General features: G+C 54.3%; 7 protein-coding genes across 7 annotated transcripts; 3 read left to right on the top strand and 4 right to left on the bottom strand.

Annotated features, from left to right (window-relative positions):
• The first annotated feature begins 2764 nt into the window (after window positions 1-2764).
• On the top strand, window positions 2765-7282 carry CAOG_03608 (krueppel-like factor 16). The gene is made up of 3 exons (XM_004363279.2): window positions 2765-2808; window positions 3866-4976; window positions 5101-7282. Exons 2-3 carry the CDS (start codon window positions 3951-3953, stop codon window positions 7009-7011), a joined length of 2937 nt encoding a protein of 978 aa, XP_004363336.1. The 5' UTR covers window positions 2765-2808; window positions 3866-3950; the 3' UTR covers window positions 7012-7282.
• Window positions 7169-9302, bottom strand: CAOG_03607 (hypothetical protein). The gene is made up of 4 exons (XM_004363278.2): window positions 8898-9302; window positions 8319-8612; window positions 7548-8189; window positions 7169-7417 (listed from the first exon to the last, which is right to left on the bottom strand). The coding sequence occupies exons 1-4, from the start codon at window positions 9228-9230 to the stop codon at window positions 7310-7312; spliced, it is 1377 nt and encodes a 458-aa protein (XP_004363335.1). The 5' UTR covers window positions 9231-9302; the 3' UTR covers window positions 7169-7309.
• Window positions 9303-9493: 191 nt separating this feature from the next.
• On the bottom strand, window positions 9494-11091 carry CAOG_03606 (hypothetical protein). Its single transcript, XM_004363277.2, has 2 exons — window positions 10401-11091; window positions 9494-10227 (listed from the first exon to the last, which is right to left on the bottom strand). The coding sequence occupies exons 1-2, from the start codon at window positions 11006-11008 to the stop codon at window positions 9597-9599; spliced, it is 1239 nt and encodes a 412-aa protein (XP_004363334.2). The 5' UTR covers window positions 11009-11091; the 3' UTR covers window positions 9494-9596.
• A 1860-nt stretch (window positions 11092-12951) lies between these two features.
• Window positions 12952-16231, top strand: CAOG_03605 (hypothetical protein). Its single transcript, XM_004363276.2, has 2 exons — window positions 12952-13181; window positions 13461-16231. Exons 1-2 carry the CDS (start codon window positions 12974-12976, stop codon window positions 16163-16165), a joined length of 2913 nt encoding a protein of 970 aa, XP_004363333.2. The 5' UTR covers window positions 12952-12973; the 3' UTR covers window positions 16166-16231.
• Window positions 16189-20331, bottom strand: CAOG_03604 (hypothetical protein). Its single transcript, XM_004363275.2, has 5 exons — window positions 20142-20331; window positions 19918-20055; window positions 16784-19744; window positions 16483-16664; window positions 16189-16395 (listed from the first exon to the last, which is right to left on the bottom strand). The coding sequence occupies exons 1-5, from the start codon at window positions 20205-20207 to the stop codon at window positions 16290-16292; spliced, it is 3453 nt and encodes a 1150-aa protein (XP_004363332.2). The 5' UTR covers window positions 20208-20331; the 3' UTR covers window positions 16189-16289.
• Window positions 20332-20456: 125 nt separating this feature from the next.
• On the top strand, window positions 20457-24605 carry CAOG_03603 (adaptor-like protein complex 1 beta 1 subunit). Its single transcript, XM_004363274.2, has 4 exons — window positions 20457-20481; window positions 21073-21122; window positions 21262-21503; window positions 21730-24605. The coding sequence occupies exons 2-4, from the start codon at window positions 21086-21088 to the stop codon at window positions 24355-24357; spliced, it is 2907 nt and encodes a 968-aa protein (XP_004363331.1). The 5' UTR covers window positions 20457-20481; window positions 21073-21085; the 3' UTR covers window positions 24358-24605.
• Window positions 24583-26476, bottom strand: CAOG_03602 (1-acylglycerol-3-phosphate O-acyltransferase). The gene is made up of 3 exons (XM_004363273.2): window positions 25522-26476; window positions 25167-25317; window positions 24583-25082 (listed from the first exon to the last, which is right to left on the bottom strand). Exons 1-3 carry the CDS (start codon window positions 26380-26382, stop codon window positions 24718-24720), a joined length of 1377 nt encoding a protein of 458 aa, XP_004363330.2. The 5' UTR covers window positions 26383-26476; the 3' UTR covers window positions 24583-24717.
• Between the last annotated feature and the right edge of the window lie 1356 nt (window positions 26477-27832).

Genomic DNA, 27832 nt, shown 5'->3' with positions numbered 1-27832 from the left:
TTGTTCGTGCTCGCGCGTTGCAAAGGTGTGGTGCTGGGCTGTAGTGCTGTCTTTGCCCCAACGCCGACATCATGCAACACCACACAAGCGCGCCTCTTCCTTCTATTCCTCCCGAGTGGCGTCGGCGAAATGTGTGGGATTTGACCATTCCATCACATTGCCGTTTGGATCAACTCACTGGTGCAATTGCACTCGCTTCCGATCCAGCCCCACTTTCATCACTCTATTTCTTTCGTTAATGTGTCGACCCATGCTCTGCCGTGTCTCATTGACCTCGTGCTTGAGTGAGATTCACAATGTCGTGCGATAAATAACGTCTCACTTGGTTTGTTGATTGGCGGTTTTTTGAATTCCAGTCTTGTTTTGCGCTTTCTGTGCCCTCGCTTGTCAACCTGGTGTTTGGCGCTCCTCGTCACGGCACATCTTGGCATCAGCAACAGCAGCAGCAGTACCAGCAGCGAGCACGGCGCGGCTTGGTAGAAGGGGGCAAAGGGCCGATCCACTACGCCAACAACCCACGGCTTGGAAAGCAACCGAGGCAAGTATCCCCATTCATTCATTATTTGAATCAATCCAAACGACCTCTCCCCCCATGTTCAGCTCCTTCGTTGTAGACTTGCCGGTTTGGCTTGTCTTGTTGACGCCTCCCACACACAAACACTCGCTCCTCTCTCTCTCTCTAGCTCCTCTCTCTCGCTCTTGCTCTTCCCTACTGCTTTCATGATGTCTTCTTTGCACGGACTGGAGCATTCTTTTCTTCCGTCTCCACCCTTTTGCTTTGTGCGGCCTCACCTTCGCATGGACCTTGAACTGCTGGTCAATCTTTCCAAAACGGTCAAAAACCAGTTTTTTTTTTCTGTTTTTATTTTTATTTTTATTTTTTTTTTGTTTTTTGTTTTTTGTTTTTATTATTATTTTTGCTGTCTTGGTTGAGTAAGTCAGTTGCTCGCGTTTTGAAAGAACATGCAGAGCAGAGGCGAGAAACGTCGTGTGCGGGGATGCCCTCGAAAAGACACAGGCGTCACGCCAAGTGTCGCCCGAGCGAGGGAGGGAGGCGGTGGCTGAGTGGCAGTGGGAAAAAAAGACACACAAAGGGGCGGCGTCGGAGGGCAGAGCGAGTCCAAAAAGCCAAACGACCAACCCCTCCTTCGTTTCACACTTTCTCGCCCCATCGCGTGCCTTCATCCCTGCCACCCACAATCCAACCCCGATTCACCGCGAAACACCTAACGTCGGTGCACGTCCAGTCGCGACGGTAGACATGGGGCACGCATGCGGCGCAGCCGAGCAAGGCGATGTTTGTGAATGCTCAAATCCGCCCTACTTTCCTTCTTGACACCTCTTTTCCCCCCGCCCGTTTCCTCCCATCCCTTCACCATCCCCGTCCGGTTTGCCGCACGTCTGGGAGGTTGACAAAAAAAGCTCCACTCTCGAGACTCTGTTGAGGTGGACGAGTCAGTTGAGAGTCAAGACAACGTTGGCAACCGCACACCAAACAAAACCATATTCCTTGTTGTTGCTGGGAGAACTAACGTCCGATGCAAAACAACAAAAACAAAGCCGCAGAGAAGCGTTCAGACCGACGTGAGAGCGTGCGAGAGAGAGAGAGGGCAAGCATGCAGTGGAAACCACTTGCATATCTTGCATCTCGTCTGGAGGGAGAGCAGGGGCGGGGGCAGGGCGTATCCACTCGGGGTCATGGGCGTCATGCGCCAAGACCCAAAAAAAAAAAAAAAAAGGCCCAATTTCCAAGCCCCGCAATGAGAGCGGCACGCTGCCCATAGTCCCTGAACGGTACAAGGGATTTGAAGCACGAGTACAGTCTCGAGCGAGCGAGCGATTTTGAGATGCGACACCTCGGGTATGCGCGGGGGAGGGAAGAAGGAAGCCGAAAACACCTGGATGTTTTCGAAACGGAATGAGCGGTGGTGCATTTTAGCTGCATTCTGATGATTGTTTTCGCCCCTTTCCTGTCACGAGCAAAAGCATACCATGCGTAGGAGCATATTGACTCTAACAGCTACGATTAAATGCGGCCTATGCAGCTTCGTTCCATCCCACCCAACAGACGCACCCGCACATACGCAAACACACAAACATGGCGCGCGCTGGAGAACAATTTATTCGCCGCTGCTGTTTATGGTTTTGCTTTTTCGCACCAACACCTCGCTTGTGCCCTTCTCTTTCCCCTGCCGGATGTCTTCCACTATCAAAGCAACATCTTTTTACGTGTCGTTCCTTTCCTTCCCCGGGCGATGTGGACGGGCATGCTATGTGGAAGGGTGTGTCGAGTTTTTTTTTTTTTTTTTTTCGGGTTGCTTCCCTCCCACGCCATTCTCATCTTTCGCACCGTGTCACGCGTTTTGTGTGCTTTGGCTTTTTTCTTGGTGTCTTGCGGCTCTTCGTCCGGCACTTGCCGCTCTAGTCGCTGATATCGCACCACTCGAGCACACATGCGTCATCCCCCCCCCCGCGTGCGAGAGAGGCGCGAGGGCCCTTCGGGGTGCCTCGACGCATGGTGTTTTGATGAGATGTTGGGTTTGTTTTGCCTTTTTGATCTGGACGTTGTTCGGCTATTGCTCTTGAGCCCCACGTTGTGTGCCGCCATCTCCACAACTGCAACAACCGGTCATCCAGTTGCTTGCTCTTGGTGGTTTGTTGAGCGTATCGTGCTTTCATGCATATGAGCCACAAGTGCAGCGACTTGATCTCGTTTTGCGGCCAGTTTTCCTTTTTTTTTTTTTTTTTTTTTTTTTCTGTGTGTGTGTGTCTTTTTTTTTTTATGTTTTATATTTTTTCTCTTCAAGTGTGAGTCGCTTCCCTCCCTCCTCTTTGCTACCAGAGCTGCTGGCAATCAGTGGATCAACGCACGCAGGCAGGAAGGAGAGCGAGAGGGCAGCGATGGCCGTCGGAGGCTGGATGCCAGAGCCTCAGAGTGGGAGAGCCCGAAACTCTGTCGCCTGCTCTTTTAAGTGGAAGCTGGAATGGCGAAAAAACGAGTTTTTTTTTTTTTTTTTTTTTTTTTTTTTTTTTTTGGTTTCCTCCCCGAGCGACGGGGGTGTCGTGCGTGGGGCTCTGCGCTGCACGCCTCGTCGTGCCTCTCGTCCCTTTTGGCTTGTTGTCTCGCTCTTGTCTCGTTCTGCCGACTCTTTTCACGCCTGGCGTCGGCGATGAAGAGCGAGTTCGTTTTTCTTTCTATAATTTTTTTATTTTTTATTCTTTTGCCCAAACCACAGAATTCACACACAAGGTCTCGCCAGCCTCGTGCTTTTTGTATTGTTTTTGTTTTTATTTTTTCGCCGTTCCATCTGCTGCTGCTTTCCCCCCCCCCTTTTTTTTGTTTTGGCGTTGAGATCCATCCCTCCATTCATCACTCGCGGCGTTGTCGTCGGTCGTTCTCCCGCTTCTGGCTCTTTTTTTTTTTTTTTTTTTTTCTTTTGATTTTTGCGGATTTGCATTGTCAAGCATTTGTTCATTCCGTCGCCTCGCCTTGTTTCGCGACACAACCCACAACCCACAAAACGCGCCCGCCATCACCATGTCGTTGCACAGCTGCTGAGTGATGCATCGCTGCACCGAAACACACCAGCATCACAACTCGCACATCTCAAACCGGTGCCGAGTTAAAGAGTCATCCACCGGTGCGAAATTCCGGCTCATGATGCCTGCGCGACCGTCTCCTAGCAGCTGACTCCCTCACCCTCACCCCCCTTCACCCTAACTCGTCGTCCACCTTTCATCCGCTCGATGCGTTTCCACTCTCTGCGTTGCGTTGCGTTGCTGCTCAATCTCACTTGTTGTTGTGCTGTTGTGCTGTTATCTGACTTTGCCTCGCTCTCTCCTCTCTCTCGCTTTGTCTGACCAGGGCTGGCTGTTCTCAAGATAGGTGTGCTTGATCGTCGTTCGTGCAGAGACAAATAACAAGAAAACAAACCCGGATCGCGCGTTGAATGTACTGCACGCCGCCGCCGTCGTTGGTGGACAGTCACCAACACCCGGCACAGCAGCAGCAGCAACCGCCACAACAGCCACAACCACAACAACAACAACAACAGCAACACCAACAACAGCACCAACTCCACCAACAACAGCAGCAGTATGCCATGCAGCGCCTGCTCAACCCGCCCCAACAGCAGCATGCGGTGGAGTCAACAATACCAACAACAGGGTCTGCGGCTACCGCGGCACTCCTCCAACACCACGAAAGCATGCGCAGCAGCAGCAGCAGCAGCGGCACTGGTAGCAGCATGCTACACTCTCAACAACAACCACAACAACAACAACCGCAGCAGCAGCAGCAGCAATTATATGGCCTCGCGCAAAATCCGCAGCAGCAGCAGCAGCAGCTCTTGTTTTCGCAGCAGGCGCACGAGTCGGCAGTTGCATCTCCGCCTCAAACGCCATCGAGCGTACACGCTGCCTCAGACGCATCGTCGCCATTAAGCACCTTGGTATGGGTTGCTGCCGCATCACGGGTCAACACGGGCGCGGCGCCAAATGCACCGAGCAATGGTGGTGGCGCGAGTTTGCAGGGTGAGGCACTGCCGCCACTTCAACAGCAGCCAGCCCCGTTCGATCGCAGTGCCCTGAGTACGGTCGGCTCGCGATCGGATGGTAGTGTAAAAAGCATGAGCACGAGTGTGGCCAGCACCCGAGGTGCACGAGAACCTCCGACGCCGAACAGCAGCTCAGGCTTGATTGTTCTGAACCCCGCCCCGCACACGATGGCAACCATCGCACCAACGCCCAATTCTACAAGTGGACCAAGTGCTGCTGGATTTTCGACTGGCCACAACAATCACAACAATGGCAGTGGCCCGGCATTGCCCAGCAACCCTTTCACGATTCCAGGAGGCGAATCATCTGCAGGTGATCAAGCCACCTCAGGATCGCCCTCCACCTCGCCGAATCATCATACACGTACTACCAACAGCAACAACTCTGCGCCAGAACCCTCCAACCAAGCGCAAGCATGGGTAAGTTTTTTTGTTTGCTCGTTTGCGAACGATTTTGTTGAGCCTGTTGTTCCTCGCTTACTTCTCACACCACACAACCACCCCTGTGTTTCTGATTGATTTTTCTGCGTTTGACGTTTGACAGGCGTATCAGTACCCTTCCGCGGTCGGCGCCATAAACTCGCACAACTATTGGCCAGAAGCAAAGCAGTTGCATCAGCACTATCAGCATCAGTTGCAGCAACAGCAACTAAAACACCAACAACACATGCAACTGCAGCAGCAACACCATCAACAACAACAGCAGCAGCAGCAGTTGCAGTTGCAGCATTTGCAGCAAGTGCATCAGCTGCAGATGCAGCAAGGCCCATTCCAAGTGTCTGCCCAACAGCGGCTGCCGCAGGCACCGAATGCTTCCCATCCAGCATTAGCTCAGCAAATGCCGTTTGGGCTTATGGATGGGTCTTATGGCCGACCCCAAGGTAGCTCTGCCATGGTGCAACCGGCCATGTTTTCCAACATTGCGCTACAGCAGCAGCAACAACAACACCAGCCGCAGCAGCAGCAGCAGCAGCCGCAGCAGCAACACCAGCTCCAGCAACCTCAGCTCCAGCAACCCATGGGGCGATCTCTCCATCCGTATCAGCAGCAACAAGCTGCCTCTCAGTTTGAAGGTGCTGTTGATGCTTACGCTCCGAAGGGTGAATTTCAGCAACAGGTTCAACTGCATCACCAACACCAGCAATCCTTTGTGCAAGGCAGCACTGGGCTCCAATCCTCTCAACTCGTAGCGCCGTTAGTCCTGGCCGACGGACTGAATTTCATGAGCAGCATTCCTTCTCCCACGACGTTCAATTCTTCGGGATTTTCGCACCCGCCCAGCCATTCATCCTCGTCTTCTTCGTCGGTCAGCAATCCGAGTATGAGCGGCGGGTCTGGATGGAACCCCTATCCGTACCAGCAGCAGCAACACCAGCAGCCAGTGCTACAGCTCTCTTTGGACGGCGCAATGCTGTACTCTGGCAAGATGAACACGCATCCGAACCTGACCGATCCTGCACTCCTCTTGCCCAATCATGCGCACCAGCAGCTCCAAGTCGATGCCCACAACGTCACCCCAATACTGTACGGGTCTCACCCCGGGCAGTTCGTGCCAAACCCGACGCACATGCTCCAGCAGCAGCCGCAGCAGCAATTGGTGGCATTCCCGCCAATCCAGCACCAGGCTCATCATCAACAGTCGCAGCTGGCACAACCGCAGTTGCAGCAACAGCAGCAACAGCAGCGTCCACTTCAACAGCAGCGTCCACTTCAACAGGCACAACAGCAGCCAGCTCCGATTCAACAGTCATTGCATCCAATTCCGATTCAACCGATGCACCCCAACCTGCAACAACAACAACAACAGCAGCAGCAGCAGCAGCAGCAGCAACAGCAGCAACAACAACTACAACAACCACGACAAGCAGAACAAACACCACAGCATGTCTGGCTGCAGCAATTGGAGCAGCATCGGAACAATGAACCGCAACTTTCGCCAAACAAACTGGCAGAAATCAATAATCGAATGCGGCAGACGAAATTTACGATTGCCTCGCAGAAGGATCGTTCGTACCGCTGCCCCGTTGCCGGGTGCACGCGGACTTACACCAAGAGCTCCCACCTTTCGGCACATGTTCGCCGGCACTCTGGCGAAAAGCCGTTCGAGTGCACCCACACTGGCTGTGGTCGGCGCTTTAGCCGCTCGGACGAGCTCTCGCGTCACACGCGCTCGCACACTGGTGTGCGGCCGTTCGGGTGTGAAGTCTGCGGCAGCCGTTTTGCACGCTCAGATCACTTGCAAAAGCACAAGCGAATGCACAAAAAGTATGAAGTGCTGCACCTCGAACCCCCCAATGTAGCGACGCGGTCTGCGAGTCGCTCCCATGCTCCAAATAATGGCGATCTAACCGATGATCCAGAGTCAGCAGCGACTGGTTTCGATGCTGACCAATATGATGAAGAGCCAGAAGATCAGGATGACGACTCGGCCTCTCATTCTGATGCGAACGAATAAGCAGCACAACGTGAACTGGTTTTTATTGTTGTGCTGTACGCTCGTTGTTCTTCCTTTGTCGGTGCCCCAATTTTTTCATTGTTATCCATTATACCCCCCCCCCTCTCTTCTTAATTCACCTCATCACTTCAAAGATTTGAATTTCGGCTACGATAGAGCACAAATAACTTGTGGTTTGATACACCAACACCTGAAATGAAACGCAAGATGGAATACAGAATAAACGCAAGAGAGAAACACTCAAAAAAAAAAAAAGCATGCCTTTTTCAACAACAACCGCACCGAGGTAGCAACTCGCCTAAGCAAATGACTCTGTTGCAGCGGACTTGGACGCGCCTGAGTTTTCCAATTCAGCCTGCAGCTCCACAACAAGATTGCGAAGTTCCCGGTTTTCCGTCATTAACAACTGGATGATGGACGAATGAAACAGAAAAAACAATAGTCGGTGGCAAAGTGAGAAGTGTGTCGTTTCCAATCGCGTAGGAAACAAAAGTCCAACGTGACAGCACAACAGAAATCACTGGTGCAAATCCCACCTTCACGTTGACCTCTAATTCTCGCGCACGTGCTTTGGTTTCTTCCAATTCAAGCCGAAGATTCACCATGTCGGTTGACGAAACGCTCGCCACGCTATCCGCACTGCGAGGGGTAATTGCTCCTGATTGGGGACTGGTTGCTTCCGAAGGCGAGTACGGTGTTTCCGGTACCGTGCTTAGCTGTGTGGGATGTTGTTGATGTTGTTGTTGTTGTTGTTGTTGTGATTGCTGTTGCTGTTGCTGTTGCAGTTGCTGCTGTTGCTGCTGTTGCTGCTGCGATAGCACAAGCTGGAGTTGGGCGGTGGCCGATAATGTGCCGCTAGACGCCGCTTGCTGTGCTGCCGCGGCTTGTCGCTCTAAACGTTTAGTGCGAGGAGGCGGAGTTAGCACACCACTGGTTGCCTGTTGTTGTGGCGGTAGCGGTGGTGGCTGTTGCTGCAGCGGAGAAGCAGCGCCAGACTCGATCGGCTCGTCGTCCATGCCGTCGGGAAGGAAGGAGCGCGCTCGGAAAGTTCTGAAAATGTAAACAATTCCAGTCACAAATTCGAGAAGGTCAATGGCGCATTTCCCAGTTGTGTCCAGATGCGAGATTGTTGTTTCAACATCCGAGGTCGAGACAGTTCGGCCAAGTGTGGACAAGAGCTGCGGAGGGTTGTGGTGTAGGTTTGGTTTGTTGGACGATATGAGTTGAAGAGTCGAGACGAACGCAACCAACTTGAAACAAAAAAAAAAAAAAAAAAAAAGAAAAGCAAAAACAAAAACCAAACTCACCTCAAACAATTCGTCGCGGTCCAGCCAGCCGTTCTTGTCGTGGTCGAATCGGTCAAACGCAACACGCATTTTCGCAACAAACCATTCGGGGTAGACGACGTCTCCGTCGCGCGCAATGACGGCAGCCACGATTGCGTCCATCCAGGCGTCCTGCTCGTCGGACGATTCCGCTTGAATGTAAAACGTCCTGCCTTCGGTGATGACTGCAAATGTGAATGGGCGAGTCGCATGCCGTCCTGATCGCTGGACGCCCAGAATGTCCTTCAGATTGACGGTTCCGGTTGCAGCCGAGTCCTATTCAACAGCAGAAAGTAAGTTTTTCACCCAACAATCAATGCGATGCTTGCAGTAATTTTTGTTGTGACATTGCTCAATCACTACGTCCATCCATCCATGACTCTGGTTGTTGCTGACGATGGCTCGTCAACAAGGCCGGAATCGTGCTTTTCTGAGCCATTTCGACTCAATCCACCACCACTTCGCCCCCCTCCCGACCCCGCTCCCCTCAAACGAATACTCAATGCTTTCGTCACTGGTCTGGATTCTCTTGTTGTATGAGCGGCACGAGAGTCCCTTTACCGCTTCGGTCTTAAAGTACGAGAGCGCGTTCGGATGCAGACGCCAAAACCGCCGCTTCCAGTTCTTGACATTCGCGCCTTCCTTGAGCAAGTAGGCCGACTTGAGCACATGCGACTGCCAGGTGCCGACGGGGCTCAGCGACCGCGGCGTCGTCGGCGACTGAGCAGCCCGTCGAGCAGCAGCGGCGGTGCTCAAAGCGGATGGGTCGTCGAGGCTGCTGCTGCTGCCCACCCCGCTGCCAGTGCTCATGGTCGCAGATGATGATAATGATGATGATGCAGCCGCAGAGAAGTTGCTCGGCGGGAGAGCGACTGCTGCGGGCGATGTTGCCATGTTGTGTCGTTGTTGTATTGATTTTGTATTGCAATGGGAAATTGGGATTTGGCTCGAGTTTTTCAATGTGGAACAAGAACTGGGTTGGATTACGGATTTGGTGGATGATGATGATATTGGATGATGGATGAAGGATTAGGATTTTGGATTGGAAGACCAGGCGTACGAGAGGACATGTCAAAAAGACAAAGCCATGGATACTGCGATTGGGAAGAGAGCTAAATGGAGAAAACCAGACTCAGACGCAAAAGGCAACAGACAGAGGCAGATCGCACGGTGTATTAACATTGACGAGTTGGGGGGGGGGATGACGTACAAAAAGGCTCGCAAAAAGAGGGCGTATGCGATGGACAATGACACGGAATGTCATAGCGGAGAGGCCTCTTTGTCACATATTGCTCCAAATACCATGTCGTTCAGCGCACAGGATGCAAGGGTCGTCGGATGATAGCCATCGTAGCTGATCGCGTCGACAGGCGGAACAAAGCCGCCGACCGCCGTGAACGCGTCAATGCTGTGCCAATGCGCTTGCCGTACGAGAACATCATGCGCAATCCAGTTGAGCTCGGCAATCCGTTCGTTGGTCATGTTTTTGCGCTGCTGGTCGGTCACATGCAGCTCGGGCGACACGGGCGTCGAGCTCCGCCAGTACAGCTGTTTCGCATCGAGGCCAAGCTGCTCTTGCAGCACGCGTCGCCACATGTGCATGCTACCATAGTAGTTTGGACGGTAGGAAGGAGAGGATGAGCGCGAGTCCCACAAGCCAGAGTTGATGACCACAATGTCCGGCTTGCGGTAGAGCACGTCTAGCTCCGCGTCCGGGATGGTCTCGTTTCGCGCTTGCAGCAATGCGCTCAAGCGAGACAGCAGAGCAGTTCGCGCCGCCGCCGACAAGCTCACGCCTTGAACGAGATTGTCACGCGTCTGGTTGCCGCCAGCACCACCGATGAATCGAAAGGTGACGAGAAACCTGCCAAACAGCAAGTAGTCTTCGTTTCTGCAAAAAACAAAAAATCCAACCATAGGAACGAGATGCAGCCCAATGCACGGTAGCGTGTGATGCAGCACCAACAATACAAACAAAAACAAACAAAAAACAAGTATTTGTTCGAGTGAGAAAAACTGAGAACATACAAAACTAAACCAAAACAACTTTGACCATGACTCAACTGGTACTGCGAGCTCGGCACATGCAGATTCCGCTCGCTGGACAGCTGCAGCTTGACTTGCTCGGACTGCGGCAGGTGTCGCATGAAAAACTCCATCAGCGTGTTCCTCGTGACGGAATCGCCGACAATGACGAGCCAGTGGTTGCTCAGCAATCTCCGCGCAAAGCACGTCTGCAAGTCCCGCGGGAAGCACGACGCAATGCGGCGATACGAGCACCTTGGCAGGTTGAGCTCTGGGTGGTTGCCAAACCGCGGATCGCTGGGCGTCAGTGCGGGCGTCGGGCCGTCGGGACAGGGCGCGTTCTCGAGCAGCGACTCGCAGATCGCCGGGCTGGAGCACTGCGAATCGAGGTACGTCCATGCAGCAGGCCTCCCGACGGCAGCACGCACGCTCAGCGGGTCGCTGTGGACGGTCGTCGGCCAATGCACGCGCCACGAGGCGAGCTCGGCGGCCAAATCACCATCACGCGTTGAATCCGCTGCAGCTGAATGGCCGTCATCACCATGCTGCGACGACGACGATGGCGGCTGCGGCTGTCTCAGCCAGAAGAGTCCCAGCAGGGCGACAATGGCAAACGCGCCAGTCAGCGCCAATCGACTCGCGCGCATCAAGAATCGGGGCTCGAGTTCTCAGAATTGGAAACAAACTTGGTGGGGGCGGGGGCCTTGTCGGAAAACTAGAATTAGAAAACTCTGGACTGCTGCGTTCGGCTATACTAGTCTGAGCGAATGGTCGACCAGTCAGCAGTAACAGGCAGGGAGCAATAGCGGATTTTGCTGCCTCAGCACTGTATCAAACTTACTGAGAGTCAAGTCCCCTTGCTACTATTACACTTTTTGGATGCTGCATCATCAGTCAGTCTTGTAATTCATCTCTCATCCAGTGCAGTGATGCCAGGCATTCGAAGTAAACTGACAATCTCGCTCAGATTTCGAGTCAGATTTCGAGTGTCTTTTTCGTCTCAGAACTCAACTCTTGCTTGAGCTCATTTTTGAATGAATGACTGACTGACTGACTGACTGACTGACTGACATGTGGTCCTGTTTTGCGTTCCTTCAGGGTAACTCCCCCCTCTCAAGCCTCAAGTGTCAAAGTGGCAGACGCGAACGGCGGTCGTGAGATTGTGTGGCGACCATTGCTGACGAGCGAACAATCTCCCGCCTCAAGCAGCCGAAAAACGACAAATGGAGGGGCAACACTTGTTCCTGTTGTGCTGTGCTTCCAAGCACACAGCAGTGGGTGGAGGAGCAGCCGGGAGCGCGGGGGGGGGGGCAGCGACAAGTGACTGAGTGACGCGTTTCTTCAACTCAATCTGCATCCATTGCACTATGGGGTGCTTGAACTTACAACTAACGGATGTGGATCTTGCATTGATACAAAATGGACGATTCCACCTCGCAGCTTGGTCGCGCTGTCGTTCATGGCCGCGGTCGGCGCAATGCTCGTCATTCTCGGCTGCGTCCTCTACAACAAGTGAGTTCGTTCTATATTTTTGCATTGACCAAAACGCCAGTTGCGTGCTAACAACCTGGTTGGCGTTGTTGTGCTTGGGTGATTGCTTTTTGGATGATCAGCCAATTCTGGCCGCTGATGGTCTGTAAGTGGCCCTTGAGAGCGAAATTTTGAACCAAATTCTAAGGTCGAAATCGCTCATTGCTCTTGTGCTTTTGAAACAGTGACAACCTACATTCTGTCGCCCTTGCCAAATTACATTGCAAAGCGATGCACGCGAGATTCCTTCAGCTACACAGCCAGCAGGTGCGTTGGGAAAGGAGGAAGTAGAGTTAGATTTGTTTTTTTTTTGGGGGGGGGGCTTTTGCTCTTCTCACACTCTCGCTCGTGCTGTCGCTCCACCATGTCGCAACTGTTGCCTGGCACACTTGACAGTCCGTGTATCGATTTGGGTCGCTTCATGACGGCTGCGCTGACAGTATCAGGCTTTGGTATGTTGGTGTGATTGAGTTGTTTGTTTTGTACTGCATGTTCACAATCGATTGACATCATTGAGGCCACTGTTGCTTGCTATTCTTTGTACAGGTATTCCACTAGTCATGGCACACGCCGGAGCGGTACGTTGGCGAGAAACGCTGGCTGGAATTGACGTTGGTTTTGTGATTTGTTTGTGCTCAACGTCGCCTTCGTGCTCCTTCGACCAGATTGAAGTCGGCGCCATGCTGTTGACCGTGTTTGGCAACGTGCTCATCTTTGCCACGATTGGTCTTTACAACATCATGTTCCAAGCGGAAGACAGCTGGTGAAAAAGGCGTTTTTTGTGCAGTGATTGTTGGTGTAGTTTGTTCTGCCGTTTGTGCGTGTGTGTGTGTGTGTGTGTGTGTGCGTCTGTCTTTGCGTGATTCCTTGTTCTATTACAAATCTACAGTACAGTACTTGTGTTCGATGCATCATCGCTTGTTCAAACTCTTCTGCCACCTCTCAATACCATTCACTTTGCACAGTGATCCGCTGCAAGGTGAAGTGGTTGGTTTTTCGTGCTTGCTGATAATTCCAATCACCTTCGTCTTCGTTCAGATTCAGTCCCTTTGTTGTTGGTTTTTGTTTTGCTGCAAAATGCAATGGTGAAGTCGATCTCAGCTTCTGCTTTGTCGTCTTCGTCTGGTCCGCAGCAGCAGCAGCAACCGCGCTCGCTCTTCCGTCCGCTCGACCAGCATGTCGACTCGCGATTCCAGCACAAGCGCCAGCAGTCCACCAACACGACCAACATCGCGAGTGGTAGTAGTAGCCGGAGCACACGTCCGCCCAATGCATTGCCATTGCTTTCAGGTGCTGCTCCACCCTCACTCCCTCTCTCTCTCTCTGCTTCGACCTCGTTCCCATCATCACTTTTACAAAAAACGCTTCTTGCATTGCATTCATTGTCTTCGCGTGCTCTCGTGTCGCACCCGCTCATCGCTCATCGTTCCTTTGTCAAGTTGCAACTTTTTGCCGCGCCAAGTTCGCGTTTCCCGCCAAATTTTTGTGGTTCATTGACGCTTGGAACTCACTGTGAATCTCCGTGACTTGGGGGTTTTGCTGTTGTTGGATTTGTTTGTGCTCTTGCAGGTAATACCACTCCCAAATCTGCCGTCGATTTGGCGCCGCCGCGACCGCCACCCGTGCAAGGACGCGTTGTTGAAACCGATGTTTCGAGCGCCGCCGCTCCGCAACCGCCTCGTCCGACCAAGACTGCATCCAGGCACAAGTTCATGCCAGTGCTGCGGCAGCGATCGTCCGCCGAGCATCGAGAAGGATTTGACTTGACGCGGAGCGCTTCGAGCGGTAGCAATGGCAGTGCAGACGCAACAACCTCGGCTCCTTCCGCCAACTCATCGAAAACCAACTCAGGCTTAGCTGCTGCAGCCTCGGCGAATGTCGAGGCCAGAGCGCTGTCTCGCGCAGGCTCGCGATCGTTGTCGAACTCAGAGTCGCTCAGCGGAGCCCCGCCCAATTTGCGAGCGTCCTCCAATTCCGCAGATGCAAGAGCGGCTTCAAAGCAGTCGCTCAGCAGCTCAAGCGCACCTGCTCGAGCTGCCTCAGCTCTGCACCAGGCCAAGATTGACGCATTTCTCACACCAAAAGCGCCCAAACCGCCTTCGCGAGGGCCAAAAATGCGGCAGTCCTTGATTGATGATTTTCGAAAGGCATTGTCATGCCCTGCCCCCTCTCATCCCAGGGAAGAAACGGTGACAAGACAACCAACCTTGGTGCCGTCTTCCCGCCCCCAGAAATCCCTGTCGCTCTCCAGACGAAAATCGACAGCAGGAGAGGACTCACTGGGACAGCCTCAAGCAACAACAGCAGCAACGCCATCATCTCCAGCAGAGCAGCTGGACAACATTTCGCAACCCTTGGACATGTCATCGCAAGAGCGCGAGGTGGCTGCTGCTGCACCGATTCGTCAACGGCGAACTGTTTCCGAGCGCGATTTCACCGCCTCGTCTATCGACGCTGAACAGCATTCGCGCAAGCGTTTCAGACAGGCGTCTGTCGTGTCCTTGAGCTCGAGCGGTCCGACTGGTCCTCCCAGTGAGGACGTGGTTGTTGTATCCAACTCGCCCAAGTCTCCTCGTCGGCTTCCATCGATTTCCCGACACGGACGCAACAGATCAGCGACTACTGCCTCCAATTCGTTGATTGTTTTCAGCGATAGCGCGAGCGCAGATTTGGCTGCAGGTGGGGAGGATGCTGCACAACCGCTTGTTCATCTCAGTCAGAGCTCCGCATTTAGCGAAGCACTGGACCTGTATTCACCACCCGATGCTTCAACTACAGCCGTCGTCACCGCTTCCACGACAGTTGTATCGACTCGGCCCATTAGTCGTCAGCAAACGTTTGAACTGTCCGATCCAAACGTCCTCCCGTTCGTTCAACAGCAGCAGCAGCAGCAGCAGCGCAACTCCTCCGTCTCGTCGGCCCAGCCACGCATGCACTCACCGGATCTCTTCCAAGATGCTCGTCCTGCTGGCCCCGCACATGGCCTCAAGCGCGAGCCAAGCAGTGCAAGCAGCAGCGAGCGGCGTCCAATCTTGCCAACAGCATTGAAATCTGCTGCAGCTCACGCCCCTGCTGTCGGTCTGCAACCTGCGCCCATCGTCGCCGATGCCATCTTTCCCCGACCAGCAATCCCCGAGCACTATGTCGAGTACCAAGAAGAGCCAGCCAGTTGGGTCGACGCCTGCTCGTTTGACATGAGCCGGTTTCCTCAATTTCGTGAGGTTGCTGCTGCCACCAACACCAACACGTTGGTCTCCAACAAGCGAGGCGGTGGTCTCTCCGATGGCCAAGCGGATTCAGCAAAGCGACACAAGAAGCGGCGAGAAAAGAAGCGCCGACAGCCGAGCGCCATGTTTGCCAACGACGACGGCTCGCTGCCGCCTCAATCCGATCCCAGCGTTGAGGACTCGAACGACAGTTTTGCAAGCAGCCAGCATGCTTCAGAACACTCCTTGGCCAACGCTACTCCGAGGCGCTTCATCGTTCGGAATGCCCTCCCAAGCCGCTCGTCAACATCGCATGCACACGACCACTCGTCCAATTCGTCATTAACTGACCAGCTGAACGTATTAATGGGCGGCGAGGCTAGCCACAACGTCACTCGAGCAGCTGTGCTCTCACAGGCAATCCCTCGGCTGTCTAGCAGTATCGCTGCACGGCCGCCGGATGACTACTCGCAACAACGCAATCCAGAGCCAGTCGCCTACTCTTATGCCAGTATTCATGCGTGGCAGCCATCCATGGACAATGGCGGGTTGAATTTTCAGGACCATTCAGCGCATCCCGCTAGTCAGGCACCCGCAGCAGCCAGGGACGCATCGCCCGATCCAGAGAACGACGCGCTGCAAAGTCCCCACGCTGCGCCTGTCGCTTCGCAAGACTCGGCCATTGAACCGTCACTCCTTGCTCCGGCACCCGATGACCGATCCGTCCTTGATCACACTTCGCTCAACTCGCTGCCCGCCGGCTCTGTGAACTGGACTGCAACTGGAGCAGGCATCCCGCAGACCTTGATGCTGTTTGACGAGCAGATCGTCTCTCAGCCAGACCCAGACGATGCGTTTGTTTGCCATGACCCTCACCAAACCGCCCGACCGAAAGTGAAGAGTGGGCTACCTCTCCTTTCCTCCAGAATCTCATCTTCGCCAACCAAACGCGCGAGGAGGTCGTCGCCATCCTCTCACTCGTCCTCGCACATCGACATTCCCAGCTCACCGCCCGAGCTGCCGCCTTCGCAGTTTTCCGCATTTGGTTCCCTTGTGGATGATTTGTAAAACACCCTCGCAATTGCACTTTGTTGGTTACTCGTTAATCTATTTGTACATTTATCATAAACCCCATTCCCTTCTTTTTTGGTTTCTTTGGTTTGTTTTGTTTTTTTCGACTTTGGTGCGCTTGCTACAAGACCGCCGTCCTCGACGCGCCAGCAGTAAAACCGCAGCATAAAAAGCCAAAGTCGACCACATTGGAATTGAATTGCTTTGGCGTTGATTGAGCACTCGTGCTGTCGGATGAAATCACAGTCGACCAAATCAGATGCAAAATGAGATTGTGCGCGCACGAGAATGCCTTCTTGCGCGTCGACGCTTACCGCACGATTTGCTGCAGAAAATCTCGTTTCTGCTGCTCAGAGACATGCGGAGACGGGAAGCCTTCGATGCCGAGAACCTGCGCAGCCCACTGAACAAACGATTGGCCCAAGCGCTTTGCAAGCACAAACAAGACTTTGCCAAGCAGAGGCCAGGCGCCCCGTGGCTGTGCGCCGCCAATAGACTGGTAAGATGCACACTATTAGTAAATTAATTGCATGGGTAAACCAATCGCCGCAGCCTTCCCCCCCCCCCCTGCAACAACAAAAAACAACAGCAAATCAATTCAATCATGAGCTGTACCAAAAATAGCTGATGTGTGAGATTGAGACCTTCCTCCTGCAGCAGCTGCGAGACGGCCGGGGAGCGATCGGAGGCCCGTGCTGTCTTTTCAAGGAAATTGGCAATCGGATCAATATTGCCGAGCTGAACCACGGGCAAGGCTTGGCACGCGAGTTGGAATGTGGCAGACAGAACTTGCCAGCACTCGGCGCCGGCAGACAACTGCGGGAGCCCTAGAATGCTGGCACAAAGCGAAAAGTGACCAGCCAAGACCGTCGGATGTCCATCGAGCCCAGCAGTTGCGAATAGACTCAAGTTTGTTTGCCCAAGACGCGACACGAGCAACGCCATGCTGGGGAGGCAGTTTTCGACGACGCCAAACTGAGCAAGCAATGGACATGCCAAATCCAAAAACCCAGCGCTGGGCGCCATTGCATGGTACTGCTCGATTGTCTCCACCAGGACGGGCACAAACTCGAGCAAACCTCCTCGAACCGTTCGCAGCGCATTTTTCAGTGCGAGACAGCCGGCCAAAACCACTTGATCGACCGCTTCTTGATCGAGTGCAGAGTCCTTGAACGCAGCGGCGAGTCGCGACAGCTGGGTGAGAATGGCGCTGACTGCTGGCCAGGTCATGGCCACCAGGCTGGCCACAGGTTGCGCCCCTTGCTGACTTGCCTGGAGCGACTGTTGCATGAACTGCTGTTGTCTCAGTTGCCGCTGCTGCTCATCCGCTTGCTGCTGCTCTTGCAGCTGGCTTTGTCGATAGGCATTTTGGAGGCGCAGTCGCGCGGAATCGTCGTCTCCATCGACATTGACAAACCCGTCCATCTCGTCGTCCTCTTCGGACTGACGCGCTGCAGCGGGATCAATGTGGAGGCACATGCGTGCCAAACAGCGGAACTCACGCGAAATCGTGTCCAGCAGCGCTTCTCGCATGTCAGCATCCACCAGAACGGCATTTAGATACGACTCGTCGCCGAGTTGTGAAGCCAGCTGCTGCAGGCGCGCTGTACATGGTCCAGCAAGGCGCTCGGTCAAGCCTAACAGTTGGTCGGGCGGTGCCCAGCTGATGACGTGACACAACGCAGTCACCACCTCAATCCAATCCATGTGCTGCTGCTGGACGTGGCGGAGTTTGGCAATCGCAGTCGACTGAGTTGATCGCGAGCCCGCCACAGAGGCTCGGTGTTGCTGCAGCGCGGCCCTCTGCTTGCGTTGTTGGAGATGGAGCTGAGCACGCGCAGCGTCGCCGGCCTCGAGCGTCTGGTTGAGCGTCAGGCAGGCGTCCAAAAGCTGGTCCAGCCACGGCACGAGCGATCCGCCAGCTTCGTTGCACAGCCGAAGCAGCGTCGTGGAAGCCGCTTGCACGAGACGGCTGTCAGCGAGGCTATTGACGGTGGTGGTCAACACTTTACCCAGCAGCTCGCCGTCCTTCCGAACGCATGCGGCGAATGCGCCAAAGCAAGAAAGCGTGTTGAACGTGACACGAAAGTGAAGTGGAGGAAGGGAGGCGATTTGACGAAGTAACTCGAGTACTGCGGCTTCGATTTCGGGCGAAGAGACGGACTCTGCCAGTGCCTTGAGTGCAAACAGCGCAGCCTCCACGGAAACCCATCGCGAGTCTGTCGGGGTTGGGTCCAACGAAGCGTTCACGGCATTTACGAGGGCTGAGTTGATTTGCGCCAGACAGGGCATGCGCCACACGTCCATCAGTCGAGCAATCAGCTCGCCGAGTTGAACGCGGTGCTCTCGCCACGCCATCCGTTCCTGTGCCTGCCACGAGTCAAAGTCAAGCGGGATGGTTGCCTTGGCCAAAGCCGCATGGACGAGGCTCGAAAAGACGGGCGCAAACATTGAAATGGCGGTCTGCACACTGGCGTCAGAGTGGTCACCAAGCTCATAGAGAAAGTCATGGAGCGGCTCGAGGGCTGCACCGCTGACCGTTTCGTCGCGGCCAAAGCAGCCCTCGATCGCAACGCACCCGACTAGCATGTGCACAAGCGCGAGGCAAACGGAGAGCTCTTCCTCGGTGCTAATCCGAACAAAGGCACCGGCGTGCGCGTGAAACAGGCTGGCCAGGATGTTGGTGAGCAGGAAGATGACAGTGTCGGCTTCGCTGGGCTGAGCCAAGGCACTTGCAAACGTGGGCGCCAGCGACGCCACGCGAGGCAGCAGCTGCTGCCCAACGTCGCTCGGGCTGCTGGCGAGAACGGCAGAGATGACATCGGTGGCGCTGTTGGCCAACGTGGACGCAGCATCGTCGTGGTCCATGACCGCCTGCAGCAGCACTGGATCGACTAACGCTTGGAGGAGAATGTCAAAGATGACCAACACGGTACTTGAAGAAGGGTCGCGCTGGGAATACACGAGCGGCAGGTACTCAATCCAGGCCGCCATGGCTGCGGCCGCGTCTGCGCGGAGATTGTCCGAGCTCGGCCCCAGCTGGGCGGAAAGGGTGGCAGGATTGAAGTGCTGAGTGCTAACGGAGGCTGGCAATTGACCAGAATAGACGAGCTGCTGATGAAGTGTCGGATCGTAGAGCGCAATCGCTGTCGACAAGACCGCCGTAACATTTTGCAGCAATACTGCGCGCGCTCGCTGGCGAGCACTGCTCTGCAAGATGGCCTTGTGGTATTCTTCGGCAATCATGAGGAGGAAGTTGGCAATGGCGCACAGATGGCTCTGCGACGTCTCTGCGGCATTCTGCAGTCGAGCCGACTCGATCATGGCGATTGTGGACAGGATGGGGTCTTCCAGCGGGCCTCCGAGCAGGTCTGCCGCTGCCGCTTGTACAACCAAGCTCGCCAATGCCGATGACAGCTTGAGGACGAGACGGCGCGACGATTGTGCTGCTGCAGCAAGCAGAGATGTCAAGCACACTTGGTGGATGGCAGGCAAGTCCGCCCGGGGCAAGGAAGAGAATTGCGATGCAATCTTTTCGCGTAGAATGATAGCACCGACGAACTGTGTTTCTGGCGACTGCAGCTCACCCCGGACGAAGCAAGAAACAGATTTTGGAAATCAGGGCGGTGAGCCACTCGCTTGGAGCCCCCTCCATGCTCGCATTCATCGTTGAGCCTCTCCCATAAATACAAAAGGGGATGGTGGACAAGCATGCTTAAACTCGCAGCATCATCCAACACCCAACTCACCTGGGCTGGATCGAGCAGCCGTGGTGGAAGAAGCCATGCTTCCTGCATGAGCTGAACCCGGGTCAGAAAGGCCTGCGCCGCGTCGACTGCAGCCGGATTGAACGGCACATCCGGGCCAGGGTACAGCGTGGCGATCGCCTGTCGGGATGCGAGCGGGCACAACCAGCGACAAGTGAGGAGGAGCAAGACCACAGCATCCCAAAGTGCTCCATTCGCGCTCTAACCTGCTGCACGTCAGGCATCAGAGTGTCAGCGGCCACATCTGACAATCCGCTTTCCAACGTGTTCATGGCTTGAAGCGGCAGAGCGAGCGCGAGGCAGCGTGGTAGAGCGGAAACGCGAGCACTCCTATGAAACCTGAAGATGGACGACTGGTCTCAATCTCACTCACTCACTGCAGCAGCAACATGCAAACCCTCACTCTTTGACTACATTTTCTCATTCGTGATTGAAATTTCAGTTGTTGTTGTCGTTGCAAATCCAAAATCCAAAATCCAAAATCCAAATCTCAACTCAAAATGCTCAAAAGCTCAAAATTTCAGTCTTTTGTATTGAATTTTGATTGTAAAGCTTTTTTTTTTTTTTTTTTTTTTTTTCCTGTTTGAATTGGAGCGTTTTTTTTTTTTTTTTTTCGTGTTTGTTTTGCGTTTCTGCGGCGATGGCTCTGTGACTGGGCGGCTGCGGCGTTCTCCATTTTGCCCCCTGTTGCGTTCCCCTGCACACTTGCCACCGCGACTGCCCACGCTGAAGTGCTTGCCCGAGCTGAGCAGTCCCACAAAAAGCCCCAGCGTCGTTGAAGAAGAAGAAGTGATTTTTTTTTTTTTTTTTTTTGGTGACTCGATCGCGTTTCTCGCGCGTTTCCGCCTGAGCCCGCCCCCTTGTCCTCCAAAGCACGTCCCTCCGCCTTCGAATGCGACGCTTGCCATCCATTCGTTTCAGCGGTCGCCCGACCAGCAGCGCGCACTCGCAAATCAACCCCCTCAAAAACGAGCGAAAAATTGAAGCGATCCTGGTTTTTTTTTTTTTTTTGTTTAATCTTTTCTATTGCTTTTCTATTGTTTTTTTTTTTCTATTGTTGATCTTTGGCTTGCTTGGTTTGGTTGCCCCGCTTGCACTGATTGCCGTTTGACACGACGAACGCTCTTCTGCATACAGCTTTTGTTCCGGGATGTCTGACGCCAAGTACTTCTCCACGACAAAGAAGGGTACGAAATTTCGTTGAACAATGGTTTTTTTTTTTTTTTTTTGTAATTCGTTGTATTGCCGACCTTACGTTGTTGTTTTGAATCACTGACGATTCTCGGATGGCTGTCTTGTCTTGTCTTTTTTTTTTGCAATCGACAGGCGAGCTCGTCGAACTCCAGGCTGAGCTGCACAGCGACAAGCGCGATCGCAGGAAGGATGCCGTCAAGAAGGTCATTGCCAGCATGACTGTCGGCAAGGACGTCTCGTCCCTCTTCCCCGACGTGCTCAACTGCATGCAGACAGACAACCTCGAGCTCAAGAAGCTGGTCTATCTCTACGTCATGAACTATGCCAAGAGCCAGCCCGACGTTGCCATCATGGCCGTCAACACTTTTGTCAACGTATGTTTTTGATTGTGCATTTTTGTTTTTTCGCATTTTGTCCAAGCGTGCAGACTCTCTCTGCTGGTGTCGGTTGCTTTTGGCCACTTTGCACGCCATCAGCTTTCCCAACTGAGTTTTTTTTTTTTTTTTTTCTCACCACACTCGACCCTCCCTTGTTTTGTTTGCTTGCTTTGCTCCTGTTGTTTTGTTTGTTTCCTCTTGAATTTCCCCCCCCCCTCCGTAGGACTGCCGCAACGACAACCCCCTCATTCGCGCTCTTGCCATCCGCACCATGGGCTGCATTCGCGTGCGCGACATCACCGAGTACGTGCTCGAGCCGTTGCGCCGATGCCTGAAGGACCAGGACCCCTACGTCCGCAAGACTGCGGCTGTTTGCGTGGCCAAGCTGTACGACATTGATCCCGAGCAGACCGAGTCTTCGGGCTTCATTGACGATCTGCGCGATCTGCTGGCCGACCCCAACCCGATGGTCGTTGCGAACGCAGTTGCCTCGCTCAGCGAGATCAACGAGACGTCGGGTGGCAAGTTCTTCCAGCTGAATGCTGGCACCCTGAACAAGCTGCTCACCGCCTTGAACGAGTGCACCGAGTGGGGCCAGATTTTCATTCTCGACTCGCTCGCCGTCTACGACCCGCGCGACGGTCGCGAAGCACAGAGCATTTGCGAGCGTGTCACCCCACGTCTCTCGCACGCCAACGGTGCCGTTGTGCTGTCTGCCGTCAAGGTGCTGATGAAGTACATGGAGCAGATTGAGGATCCCGCGTTCGTCTCCACGCTGTGCCGCAAGCTTGCGCCGCCGCTCATTTCGCTCCTGTCGACCGAGGCGGAGATCAAGTATGTTGCCCTCCGTAACATCAACCTCGTCGTCCAGAAGCGCCCCGACATTCTCAAGAACGAAATGAAGGTCTTCTTTGTCCAGTACAACGACCCCATCTATGTCAAGATGGAAAAGCTCGACATTATGATTCGCCTGGCCGCAGAGCACAACGTTGCCCAAGTCCTGGCCGAACTCAAAGAGTACGCCACCGAAGTCGACGTTGATTTTGTTCGCAAGTCCGTCCGCGCCATTGGCCGCTGCGCCATCAAGATTGAGCCGGCTGCCGAGCAATGCATCCAGGCGCTGCTCGATCTCATCCAGACCAAGGTCAACTACGTTGTCCAGGAGGCCATTGTCGTCATCAAGGACATCTTCCGCAAGTACCCCAACCGCTACGAGAGCATTATCGCCAACCTGTGCGAAAATCTCGAGACGCTCGACGAGCCCGAGGCGAAGGCGTCCATGATTTGGATTGTTGGCGAGTACGCGGAGCGCATTGACAATGCTGCCTCGCTTCTCGGCGCCTTCCTCGACTCCTTCCCCGAGGAGAATGCCCAAGTCCAGCTGCAGCTGCTGTCTGCCATCGTCAAGCTCTTCCTCAAGGCCCCGAACGGCGCCCAAGAGATGGTTCAGAAGGTTCTTCAGATGGCCACCCAGGACTCTGACAACCCAGATCTCCGCGATCGCGGCTACATTTACTGGCGTCTGCTTTCGTCCGACCCTGCCGCCGCCAAGACGGTCGTCCTCGGCGAAAAGCCCCTCATTTCCGACGAGACGGACATGCTCGAGCCGGGCCTCCTCAACGAGCTCATTTGCCACATTGGCTCGCTCGCCTCCGTCTACCACAAGCCCCCAAGCACCTTTGTGGAGGGCAAGACCCCTGGCGCGCGTCGCACTCTTCCTTCCAAGGCCAACGGCGGCGACGACGATGCTGCCTTTGACTCGAACGAGAACGAGGGCGCCCTTGGCGGCGGTCGCACCGACTCGAATGCCCCGACCCCTGCGCCGCAGGCTGGCGGCGCCATGGGCGGCGAGTCTCTGCTTGATCTTGATCTCACCCCGCAGTCCGGTGCTTATGGCGGCGGCTACGGCGATTACGGTGCTGGCTCTGGCTATGGCGGTGGTTACGGCAGCGGCGGCTTTGGCGGCGCCGTTGCTCCTGCTCCTGCTTTTGGCGCCGGCATTGCCCCCGCATCGCTTTCCCTCGGTGGCGGTGCTGGTGGTGCCGGCAGCGGCGCTGTCGATCTTCTCGGCGGCGGTGGTCTGGACGCCGTCTTTGGTGGCAACCCTGCTGCTGCTGCTGCTGCACCTGCTGCCTCGTTTGGCCGAGGCTTGTACTCTGCTCCCAAGGCGACCATGCTGGCTGCCGCTCAGGGCAAGGGCCTCGAGGTTTCCGGCACGTTTGCTCGCCGCGGTGGTGAAATCTTCCTGGACATGACACTGAGCAACCGCGCCATGCAGCCCATGAGCAACTTTGCCATCCAATTCAACAAGAACAGCTTTGGTCTTCAGCCTGCCCAACCCCTCAATCTCCCTGCCCCAATTCCGCCAAACCAATCGACGCAGGTTTCGTTGCCGCTGACCACGGGCGGTGTCGTCCAACGCACCGACCCCCTGAACGCTGTGCAAATCGCAGTCAAGAACAACGTCGACGTCTTTGTTTTCACGGCACACGTGCTGCTTAACAGCTACTTTGGCGAGGACGGCGAGATGGAACGATCGGCCTATTTGTCGGCATGGAAGGAAATCCCCGACACAAACGAGCGCAAGTTCACCGTCACACAGCTGTCGTCCAACAACCCCGACACCATCCAGGCCAAGCTTGGTCAAAACAACATTTCCACGATTGCCAAGCGCACAGTCGAAGGCCAAGATTTGCTCTATCTCTCTGCCAAGCTAACCAACGGACTGTGGGTCTTGTTTGAGCTTTGCCTTCGCCCGCAGGCCAACTCTGTCGATATCTCTGTTCGTACTCGCTCTGTCGAGTTGGTACCTTTGGTCGAGGCCGCTCTTTCTGGCATTCTTCGCTCGTAAATGGAGTGGGCTGCAATTTTTTTTTCTTGTTTGTTTGTTTGTGTGTTTGTTTGTTTGTGTTTGGTGCGTGCATGTTTTTTTTTCTTTGCTGCTCCTTTGTCTTTCTGGTCGAGTGCGAAACTCTCCTTGGACGTTTTGGTCGTGCAATCGAGTCCTTTTTGTGTTTGTAATGTGTTGCTGTTGAGGATGTTGGTGCGCGTACCGTTTTAAATGTGATTTTGAATTGTGATATCATGTTTTTTTTTCGACTCCCTTTTGACATTGTTTAGCTCGAAGATCAAAGGACGGGGAGAGGGGAAAAACAAAAAAAAAAAGAACTAAAAGAATGCATACTATTATTGCGCTTACATAGACAGCCCATCAATAACGCGAGGAAACTGCCATGCCCGCAAGCGTACCAACCGTGCAAAAGTAGAAAAGAATCTTGCGGCCTTTCTCAAGGGCAACGAACGGAACCAGCGTGGCCACCAGCAGAACGCTCTTGAAAAAGGTGCGCCAAGGATTCACGCGCTCTTCGCGCACCAGCTGAGGAAGCACAAACGTGGCATGCTCGTCCTCCGGAATGGCAAAGGTGCCGTTTTCGAGGAAGGATTTGATGCGGTTGTTCTTCTCTTGGAATCTGTCCACAAGCCATTGCTCAATGCCTTCGTCCGACATGGGGAGCGCCTCTACAGGATGGCGGCGAATGTGAATATCGATGCGCTTGTACCGACGAGCGAGCAAATCTGCAAACAGAGAGCAAAATGAGCGCAGAAAAACGAACAAAAAAAGAAAGGCAACCACAAACGTCCGGTCCACCACCGACGTACCAAGCATGCTAGGAGTGCGATCGCGAACCGTCCGGCCAGAAGCCAGATCGTTGGACGTGCTGTACATGACGGTGACGTCGTACACTGCGTCGATGTGGTTGCGCAGACCATTCACACAGCCTCGGAAGCCATTGATGCGGGGTGGCAAAACCTGTTTGGATGATTGACCCGGGAGGTTTTGGGGGGGGGATTTGAGGGTGCGTGGTGAGTACGTCGGTGTTGGCAGTTCTTCCCAACACTCCGGGCATGCAGGTGAAAAAGAAAGAAGAAGGAGCAAAAAAAAAGAAAAAGAACAAAAAAGCCCATGGAAGAAATGCGACTTTTTCGCCGCCCTCGACAGCTGCGACTTGTGTACCTGTTCAAACTGGGGCCAGCCACGCTCGGCGCAGTACAGCTTGGATCGCTCGAGAATGGCGGGCTTCTGGGTGGGTTCGAAACGGGTGCCTTCGGGGAAGACGACGAGCCAGATGGGCATGTTGCGCGAGCGGAAGCGATCGAGCACGACGAGCAAACCGCGCTGGTCGTGGTTCCAGTTTTTGCGGACAAACACGCAGCTGTGCATGGCAAAGTACCAGCCGTAGAGCGGGAGGAGTCGGAGGGAGCGCTTCATCATGTATCGGATGCGGCCCAGCGCCCCGTGGCGCAAGGCGATCAGGTCGACCATCACCCAGTCCGCCGCGCACTGGTGGTTGGACATGTACAGGACGTTTTCGGCCTCGGGAGCACCAGTTGCAGCAGTCGCAGTGGCAGCAGCAGAGGCAGCACCAGCATTGCCGACGGCTGCCGCTCCATGGGCTTGGACTTCGAGGAGCGGCTTGGTCCCATCGGCCGTGAGCGGGACGATCGTGGCAGCCTGGGCGCTGCTTGGGAGGACATCGCCGTGGAAGACGAGGCGCACGCCAGCCCAGTGCTCGTAGAAGAACGAGACGAAGGACTGGTACAGATCGTACAGGACGACATCGCAGCGCTCAAACACGCGGATGGGCAGCGGCGCAGTGGCAACGCGCATCACACTCCACAGCATGGTGAAAGACGGCGCGCACGCGAACGCCACAGCCAGCGGAGCGGCACCGACGACCGTTCCGCCAATGTGTCTCAGAAGCGCAGCCATTGAGAAACGGTTGTGAAAAAATCTCAGAAAAAAAAGAAAAGGAAGGGAAAGAATGATGAATGAGAAACTTCGTATTGTTCCGGTGTTTGTTGAGACGAGGCGCATCGTATGTATTGATCGACCTGTGGCAAGGGCAACTGTTTTGCACACTGTTGTTGTTGTTGTTGTTGTTGTTGTTGTTGTTGTTGTTGTTGTTGTTGTTGTTGTTGTTGTTGTTGTTGTTGTTGTTGTTGTTGTTGTTGTTGTTGTTGGTTGTTGTTGTTGTCAACTTGTCAAAGCCCTTGTGAAGCCCTTGTGAAGCGCTTGGAGAACTTAAACGCGATGACAACCACATGACTGTTTGAATGAAACAATTGTACTCGTCAAGAAGGGTGCGATGATTGCCATTCGTTCGTTAGATGTATCCGACATAAAGAGCCTCATACACCACGTAAAAGGCAACCTTGCTGGGTCGAACTTGTACTTGCCAACCCTCGCGCATTTGTCGAATGATTGGAGAGCTCGCTGGCAAGATCGTCACAAGTCCCAGCGTCGAATCGGTCACAGTTGGCTGCGCAGCACATTCGTATCGAACAGCACCTTGCTCATCGCGGACAATCACATCAAAAATGTCGCCATCGGTGATGTAGGGAGCTTCCACTTTGTCACGAAGCACTTGAATTGCTTTCACGCGGATCAAACTTCCATCGGTGCTTCGTGGCACCGTAACGTTCAGACCCTCATCAGCACATTCTCGTTGGGCGTGCTGCACGCCTTGCCAGTAATACGCCTCGTCCATCATGCGCTCGGCAATCTCGACTGGTAGTGCTGGCAGAGACGTCGGCGCCTGAGCCGCCTCCAGCTCCGGTCCGCTGACCAGCAATCGAAACACAGCCTGAAGGTCCTCGGCGGCTGCTAACCGTGGAAGCATGGAGAATGCAAGCGGGTTTATCTGGCGGTCGATGCTGTACAATACAAGCAAGATATACGCGCCAGTCGGGAGGGCCAGTTCAACAAGTATTGCTGCGAAAGAACAGTGTGCATCAGTGGCAATCTTTGGGAAGGCTAACTTACTGGATATCACGCTTGCCGTTGACTTTGGGTGCCGTATCTATCATTCGCACACCAACGTTGCCAATGCAATTGTATTCTAGACTGTCGCTCAATGGGTGAGCAGGATTGACAACGGTAGGAGGTTCAGTTCTCGCCGTGGCTCGACATCCAGGACCCGAAAAGAAGCGTCGAGAGTAACCTACTTGAGATACAACAGCGTCGTGTTCACTTTCAGCACCTCTGCGATCGCCTGCGCTCCAACATCTCCAATATGATTCTTGTCCAAACTGACCATCCCTCAGTGAGCGCTTTGAATGCTCCCGGCGGAAACCATCCACTCGCATTCATCAGTAGCAGTGAAAATGACTTACTTGAGCTCGGCCAGCCTCGTGTTCACTTTGAATGCTTCTGCGATTGCCTGCGCTCCCGCATCGCCAATCTGGTTCTGATTCAGACTGTCCATCCCCTCCGTCAGTACGCCATTCTTACTGCTCCGGTGGTAAATCGCCGCTCGCAAGAGTCA

The sequence above is a fragment of the Capsaspora owczarzaki genome (assembly GCF_000151315.2).
Source record: "Capsaspora owczarzaki ATCC 30864 unplaced genomic scaffold supercont2.5, whole genome shotgun sequence".
In the NCBI taxonomy this organism is placed as follows: Eukaryota; class Filasterea; order Ministeriida; family Capsasporidae; genus Capsaspora; species Capsaspora owczarzaki.
The sequence above is the reverse complement of the archived record's forward strand: the minus strand, read 5'-3'. Positions and strand labels throughout refer to the sequence as shown.

Excerpts from the sequence above, each read along its gene's own strand:
- CAOG_03608 (XM_004363279.2), top strand. The coding sequence starts at position 3,951 with ATGTACTGCACGCCGCCGCCGTCGTTGGTGGACAGTCACCAACACCCG. Across the intron at positions 4,977-5,100 it reads CCAACCAAGCGCAAGCATGG|GCGTATCAGTACCCTTCCGC; the intron begins GTAAGTTTTTTT and ends GACGTTTGACAG.
- CAOG_03607 (XM_004363278.2), bottom strand. The coding sequence starts at position 9,230 with ATGGCAACATCGCCCGCAGCAGTCGCTCTCCCGCCGAGCAACTTCTCT. Across the intron at positions 8,613-8,897 it reads CGTACTTTAAGACCGAAGCG|GACTCGGCTGCAACCGGAAC; the intron begins GTAAAGGGACTC and ends GCTGTTGAATAG. Across the intron at positions 7,418-7,547 it reads AATTAGAGGTCAACGTGAAG|TTGTTAATGACGGAAAACCG; the intron begins GTGGGATTTGCA and ends TCCATCATCCAG.
- CAOG_03606 (XM_004363277.2), bottom strand. The coding sequence starts at position 11,008 with ATGCGCGCGAGTCGATTGGCGCTGACTGGCGCGTTTGCCATTGTCGCC. Across the intron at positions 10,228-10,400 it reads GTGCCGAGCTCGCAGTACCA|AAACGAAGACTACTTGCTGT; the intron begins GTTGAGTCATGG and ends TGTTTTTTGCAG.
- CAOG_03605 (XM_004363276.2), top strand. The coding sequence starts at position 12,974 with ATGGTGAAGTCGATCTCAGCTTCTGCTTTGTCGTCTTCGTCTGGTCCG. Across the intron at positions 13,182-13,460 it reads TGCATTGCCATTGCTTTCAG|GTAATACCACTCCCAAATCT; the intron begins GTGCTGCTCCAC and ends GTGCTCTTGCAG.
- CAOG_03604 (XM_004363275.2), bottom strand. The coding sequence starts at position 20,207 with ATGAACACGTTGGAAAGCGGATTGTCAGATGTGGCCGCTGACACTCTG. Across the intron at positions 20,056-20,141 it reads TGATGCCTGACGTGCAGCAG|GCGATCGCCACGCTGTACCC; the intron begins GTTAGAGCGCGA and ends GCATCCCGACAG. Across the intron at positions 16,396-16,482 it reads TTTCTGCAGCAAATCGTGCG|CACGAGTGCTCAATCAACGC; the intron begins GTAAGCGTCGAC and ends TTCATCCGACAG.
- CAOG_03603 (XM_004363274.2), top strand. The coding sequence starts at position 21,086 with ATGTCTGACGCCAAGTACTTCTCCACGACAAAGAAGG. Across the intron at positions 21,123-21,261 it reads CTTCTCCACGACAAAGAAGG|GCGAGCTCGTCGAACTCCAG; the intron begins GTACGAAATTTC and ends TGCAATCGACAG. Across the intron at positions 21,504-21,729 it reads CCGTCAACACTTTTGTCAAC|GACTGCCGCAACGACAACCC; the intron begins GTATGTTTTTGA and ends CCCCCTCCGTAG.
- CAOG_03602 (XM_004363273.2), bottom strand. The coding sequence starts at position 26,382 with ATGCGCCTCGTCTCAACAAACACCGGAACAATACGAAGTTTCTCATTC. Across the intron at positions 25,318-25,521 it reads GCTGGCCCCAGTTTGAACAG|GTTTTGCCACCCCGCATCAA; the intron begins GTACACAAGTCG and ends TCATCCAAACAG. Across the intron at positions 25,083-25,166 it reads TCGCACTCCTAGCATGCTTG|ATTTGCTCGCTCGTCGGTAC; the intron begins GTACGTCGGTGG and ends CTCTGTTTGCAG.